At 43.2% G+C, this 6538-nt stretch overlaps 1 protein-coding gene across 3 annotated transcripts in view; it reads left to right on the top strand.

The window, feature by feature from the left end:
• LOC143289245 (protoporphyrinogen oxidase-like) overlaps nt 1–3120 on the top strand; it is a 26902-nt gene extending 23782 nt beyond the window's left edge. For all 3 annotated transcript variants that reach the window (XM_076598225.1, XM_076598223.1, XM_076598224.1), the window contains exons 11-12: nt 440–598; nt 2570–3120. In XM_076598225.1, coding sequence (XP_076454340.1) covers nt 440–598; nt 2570–2746 — 336 coding nt within the window. In that variant the 3' untranslated portion in view covers nt 2747–3120. The remainder of the gene's footprint in view (nt 1–439; nt 599–2569) is intronic.
• The last annotated feature ends 3418 nt before the right edge of the window (nt 3121–6538 follow it).

The raw sequence follows: 6538 nt of genomic DNA on the forward strand, positions 1-6538 counted from the left end.
TGTGTGTGTGTGTACCTGTGATGTGTACCTGTGGTCCAGGTGATGTTGGGATGGGGGTGGCTGGACCAGATGAGGACAGAGACTTGTGTGTGTGTCACTGTGTGTGTGTGTGTGTGTGTGTGTGTGTGTGTGTGTGTAGGTGTGTCACTGTGTGCTTATGTGTGTGTGTGTGTGTGTGTGTGTGTGTCTGCGTGTGTGTGTAGGTGTGTGTGTGTACCTGTGATGTGTACCTGTGGTCCAGGTGATGTTGGGATGGGGGTGGCTGGACCAGATGAGGACAGGGACTTGTGTGTGTGTCACTGTGTGTGTGTGTGTGTGTGTGTGTGTGTCCTGTGTGTGTGTGTGTGTGTGTGTGTGTATGTGTGTGTGTCCTGTGTGTGTGTGTGTGCGTGTGTGTGTAGGTGTGTGTTTGTACCTGTCATGTGTACCTGTGGTCCAGGTGATGTTGGGAGGGGGGTGGCTGGACCAGATGAGGACAGGGACGGGGGACCTGCCAGAGGACTCCGAGGTGGCCGCCATCGCTCAGCAAGCCGTCTGCCAGCAGCTGGGCGTCGCCTCTGACCTCCAACCTTCCAAGGTCAATGTGGTCTATCAGAAGGTGGGTGTGTCGATGAGCGGTTTTCATGTCTCTTTTTGTTTTTGTTTTGGCGTCAGTGCAGTTTGATTGGTGTGTGCGTGTGGGAGGGTGGAGGTGGTGTGTGTGTGTGTGTGTGTGTGTCTGTGTGTGAGTGTGTGTGTATGCGTGTGTATGTACATGTGTGTGTGTGTATACATGTGTGTGTGCATGCTTATGTACATGTGTGTAAGAATGTGCATTCACGCACATTTGCATATTTTGTATGGGAGTTTCTGTACCTACCTTTAATTTGAACTGCCAGATAAAGAATCATTAAAATACTGAGCAAACATTCTTAACCGTAAAGTTAGAATTGTGAAAGCGCTTTTATTATTATTTTTTTTTGGTTAGATGGATGGTTGCTCAGGTCATTTTGTGAGAGAATTGTAAAATGAACAGTGTAACTTTTTGACCCTTTTATTTTATTTTACATTTCCCCCCCTTTCTTTTCTTTGTTTCGGCGTATATTCCCCATGTAAAGTAAAATGAGTGTGAACAGAAATAAAAGGGGAGTGGATGAAATAAATCAGAGCCACCCTACAAACAATTAAAAGCAAAAACAAAAACAAAACAAAAACATCTGCTAGGCAGATGCCTAACCAGCAGTGGAACATGGAGTGATGGCCTAGAGGTAACGCGTCTGCCTTGGAAGCGAGAGAATCTGAGCGCACTGGTTCGAATCACGGCTCAGCTGCCGATATTTTCTCCCCCTCCACCAGACCTTGAGTGGTGGTCTGGACGCTAGTCATTCGGATAAGACGATAAACCGAGGTCCCGCATGCACTTAGCGCATGTAAAAGAACCCACGGCAACAAAAGGGTTGTTCCTGGCAAAATTCTATCGAAAAATCCACTTCGATAGGAAAAACAAATAAAACTGCATGCAGGAAAAAATACAAAAAAAAATGGGTGGCGCTGTAGTATAGCGACACGCTCTCCATGTGGAGAGCAGCCCGAATTTCACACAGAGAAATCTGTTGTGACAAAAAGAGAAATATAAATACAGATACAAATATACAACCTTAGGCTTTGAGTGCATGCGTACATATTATTCTGTGTACCCATCAAGAGTGGATTTGTGCTCCAGAATTTTACCACTCTCGTTGCCATGGGATCTTTTTCAGTGCACCAAGTGCGTGCTGCACCCGGGACCTGGCTTTATCGTCACATCCAAACAACTAGACGTCACTTTTATGTTCCAGTCAAACTGGGGAGAAAGGGTGAGACCGAGAATCGAAACTCCGACCCTCATGGTCAGTGGGCTGAGTGGGTACTCCACTCATGCTACCTCAGTTTATTGTCTCATCCAAATGACTAGAGGCTCGGTTCGATTTTCCAGTCAGACTTGGGAGAAAGGGCGAGACCGAGAGGGATTCGAGCCCAGACCCAAACGAACCCTGTATTGCCAGATAAGCATCTTAATCCCTCTTCCACCTTCCTCCCCCTCCTCATTCCCCCACCTCCTCCTCGTCACTAGTGTCAGTAGTAACTTAAGATTTGTTCTGTGTGCAAAAACTCGACCAAGTTCAACCAGCGCCCCACAACCCCCACCCACCCATCGCAAAAAAAGAAAAAAAGAAAAAAAAAAATTGCTGACTCATCAAACTACATCAGTTCCTGTCTCATGCTCACGTCACCTCCACCAGGTATCAAACGGCACTGAATCCTCGACGTTGTCAAAGTTTAACTCTCTCCATACGAACAGCGAAAGAGACGACGTTAACAGCTTTCACCCCAGTTACCATCATCAAAATATTGCAAGCGGAAGGCTCTTATACTGAAGAGGTGAATGTTGACAAAGAATACTACAATTCTGATGACGGAAGCTAAAGGTTGGGTCATTCAGATACCCACTGGACATCTGAGGGGTCTGTGTAGAGGAGAAGAGACGACTGGCCGTACTGAGTTAACCATTCCGCTGCCTTCTTCTCAAAAATCTGTTCTGCTCTTGCAGGAGTGCATCCCGGCATACACCCTCGGTCATGCCGACCGACTGGTTGCCATGGACACCGCCATCCGTGGCGGAGGGCTGCCGCTGCACCTGGTGGGGTCATCGTACCGAGGGGTCAGCGTCAACGACTGCATCAACAACGCTCGTCTGGAGGTGGAGGGGCTGGTGCCACGTCTGTGAGGGGAGGGAGGTGTGTGGTGTTCGGAGGTGGGGGCATGGGGGACTTGGAGGGTGTCTGTGCCGATTTGTGTGTGTGTGTGTGTGTGTGCGTGTGTTGTGTGTGTGTGTACATTGAATGTAGACAGTCGGCTGTTTGCTTTGGGATTATTACACAACCATCAGATCCTATAAAAGATATCCTAACCACAGTGAAGAAACATGAATTGAAGAGATATTTTCACAAACTCACGATCAGCAGAACTTGCCAAGGCAATCCTCCTGACAAGGAAGGAGAAGGAGAGGCAGAAAGAAGAAGAAGAAGAAAAAAAAAAAGAGATGGGAGGGCAATAGCCCACAATGGACAGGCCAGATGCTGAGTAACGCGAGAAGAGGAACAGGGAGATACGGAGAGGTCTGTTTGCCAGGTCAACAATGGTGCCCCCCTCCCAATTAAAGGGAAGCAATAGTACTTTCCAGACAGCTTCGTGCACCATGGTGAGTTGTTTCCCTTCAAGTACTGAAGGTCGGTGATCAGTGTAGAACTGATGTCCATCACCAGCAGCCCCCCACTGTGGACATGTGTGTGTTGTACATCCATCAGCAGAGGACAGGTTGAACCTGTTTCACTGGAGCTTTCAGTACACAGAAACAACACTGGAGAGCGTGAAAAAGTAAAGCGTCAATAAGTATTTGCGATGGCTTCAAAAAATACTTAGGTGTTGAAATGAATCAGTCCTTCAAAGTCTTACCATGACCATTTGCCAGAAGTACAATCGAAAACCATCATCCCCCCCCCCTCCCCACACCCCCCTCCCCCCCAAAATCAAAACAAGCAAGAACATTAACAACAACAATAACAACAACAAACAAACAAACAACAACAACAGTCCATGTATTCTATCACAGTAGAGTTAACGGTGATGTTTCAAAGCAGCACTGCTAACAACCAAAAGGGTTAGCAGGAAGTTCTGCCGGTTAGCATGGAATACAATACAATACAATACAGCTCGATACAGTACAGTACAGTACAGTACAGTACAGTACAGTATAATGCAATGCAATATGGTACAGCACAACACAGTACAACACAACACAACACAACACAACACAACTTCATTAATCCGGTGCACGCATGATTTCCACTGGGTTTGATAAAGATGTAGTGTGTAGACTGGTATTCCCTGCCAGCCAGTGGAACAAGTTACCTGCTGGCTCAGTGACATGGCCTGTGTGCCCTCTGCACTCAGTGATGATTTTCTCTGTATGTTTTTTTTTCTTGAATTCACTTTGTGCTGTCCTTGCATTTTTCCTTGTACTTGTTTTCTTTGTATGTTATTTTAAAAAAAAATTTGTTTTCTTGTACTTGCATTTTCCCTTGAACTTTCCTTGTATTTTATTATTTTATTTTTTCTTGTACTTTCCTTGCATTTTCCCTTGAACTCTCCTTGTATTTTCCCTTGTACTTTCCTTGCATTTTTTTTTCTTTTACTTTCCTTGCATTTCCCCTTGAACTTTCCTTGCATTTTTTTTTCTTTTACTTTCCTTGCATTTTCCCTTGAACTTTCCTTGTATTTTATTTATTTATTTTTTTTGGTACTTTCCTTGCATTTTCCCTTGTACTTTCCTTGCATTTTCCCTTGAACTTTCCTTGTATTTTATTTTCTATTTTTTCTTGTACTTTCCTTGCATTTTCCCTTGAACTCTCCTTGTATTTTATTTTCTATTTTTTCTTGTACTTTCCTTGCATTTTCCCTTGAACTTTCCTTGTATTTTATTATTTTATTTTTTCTTGTACTTTCCTTGCATTTTCCCTTGAACTCTCCTTGTATTTTATTTTCATTTTTCTTGTACTTTCCTTGCATTTTCCCTTGAACTCTCCTTGTATTTTATTTTCAATTTTTTCTTGTACTTTCCTTGCATTTTCCCTTGAACTCTTCTTGTAGTTTATTTTCATTTTTCTTGTACTTTCCTTGCATTTTCCCTTGAACTCTCCTTGTATTTTATTTTCAGTTTTCTTGTACTTTCCTTGCATTTTCCCTTGAACTCTTCTTGTAGTTTATTTTCATTTTTCTTGTACTTTCCTTGCATTTTCCCTTGAACTTTCCTTGTATTTTATTATTTTTTTCTTGTACTTTCCTTGCATTTTCCCTTGAACTTTCCTTGTATTTTTTTTGTATTTTCCTTGTACTTTCCTTGTATTTTTTTTATCTGTACTTGTGTTTTCCTTGTTTTTTCATGAGAACATTTAAGTGATTTGATTGATTGATTGATTGCTTGATGGGCACTCTGAACACACCGGGTTGGCTTTGTCCGCTGAAACGTCTGTACTGCAAAAGTGTACAGACACTTTGTGTGTGTGTGTGTGTGTGCATGATATTGGATGAACAAAACTTAATCAGAATGTGGTGGTTTTTTTAAATGATTTTGCTTTGTAAAGAAAAGACTGATGCTGTGTTTAAAAATATTTTAGTTGTGAGGAAATTTGATGTGTGTGTGTGTGTGTGTGTGTGTGTGTGTGTGTGTGTGTGTGTGAAAAAAACAACAACACCATTGATGGCCATGACTTTGACGAATAAATCATCTATTTTGTTCATTCTGCCAGCAGCTGATGGCCCAGATTGTTTCTGTTTACATGATTAGACAGAACATTTTTTGCCGTGGAATGGTACGAGTACGAGTCTGTGCAACTGACAGATCAAACTGTAAATAGATTATGCAGACAAACTGTGCAGCATGACAGTGTCATTGATAAGACTGGTGATGTCGATCGCCATGATAAAGATGCCAGCTAACGATAACGTGAATGCCATGAGTGATGACAGTAGCTATAATTATGCTCAGGAGATCGTTGTTTTCAACCATAGTGTGCCCTGTATGGTGGTGTATATATATATATATATATATATATATATAATAGATGATACCTATCTATCTGTCTATATCTGTATATATATCTCTCTCTCTCTCTCTCTCTATATATATATATATACATATGTATATTGTGTATCTGTATGTCTCTCTCTCTCTCTCTCTCTCTATATATATATATATATATATATGTTTATCTCTCTCTCTGTGTCTATATATATAAAGAAAGAAAGAGAGAGAGAAAGGGACAGAGAGAGAGAGAGAGAGATGTATATAATGTAATATACAAATAATGTTGCATAGTCTCCCATTTCTGTTCCTGTGAGTGGTGCCAGCAGTTTGTTGGAAAGATCAGAGAGGGAGCTGTGCACTGTGGTCCAGAGGTGGCCTTTATCTGATCCTCAGCGGTGTTAGAAAGATCAGAGAGGGAGCTGTGCACTGTGGTCCAGAGGTGGCCTTTATCTGATCCTCAGCGGTGTTAGAAAGATCAGAGAGGGGGCTGTGCACTGTGGTCCAGAGGTGGCCTTTATCTGATCCTCAGCGGTGTTAGAAAGATCAGAGAGGGAGCTGTGCACTGTGGTCCAGAGGTGGCCTTTATCTGATCCTCAGCGGTGTTAGAAAGATCAGAGAGGGAGCTGTGCACTGTGATCCAGAGGTGGCCTTTATCTGATCCTCAGCGGTGTTAGAAAGATCAGAGAGGGGGCTGTGCACTGTGGTCCAGAGGTGGCCTTTATCTGATCCTCAGCGGTGTTAGAAAGATCAGAGAGGGAGCTCTGCACTGTGGTCCAGAGGTGGCCTTTATCTGATCCTCAGTGACAGCAGAAACCTGACCAGACTGTTGTCGGTGCCTCCATACCGTGCAGTGCTGTGATTGAACTGTGTGATTCTTCCCTGTGTTTCAACCCTTCCTCTTTCTCTCCTGCTGTTTCTCTGTCTCTGTCCGTG

The sequence above is a fragment of the Babylonia areolata genome, chromosome 13 (genome assembly GCF_041734735.1).
Source record: "Babylonia areolata isolate BAREFJ2019XMU chromosome 13, ASM4173473v1, whole genome shotgun sequence".
NCBI lineage: Eukaryota > Metazoa > Mollusca > Gastropoda > Neogastropoda > Buccinidae > Babylonia > Babylonia areolata.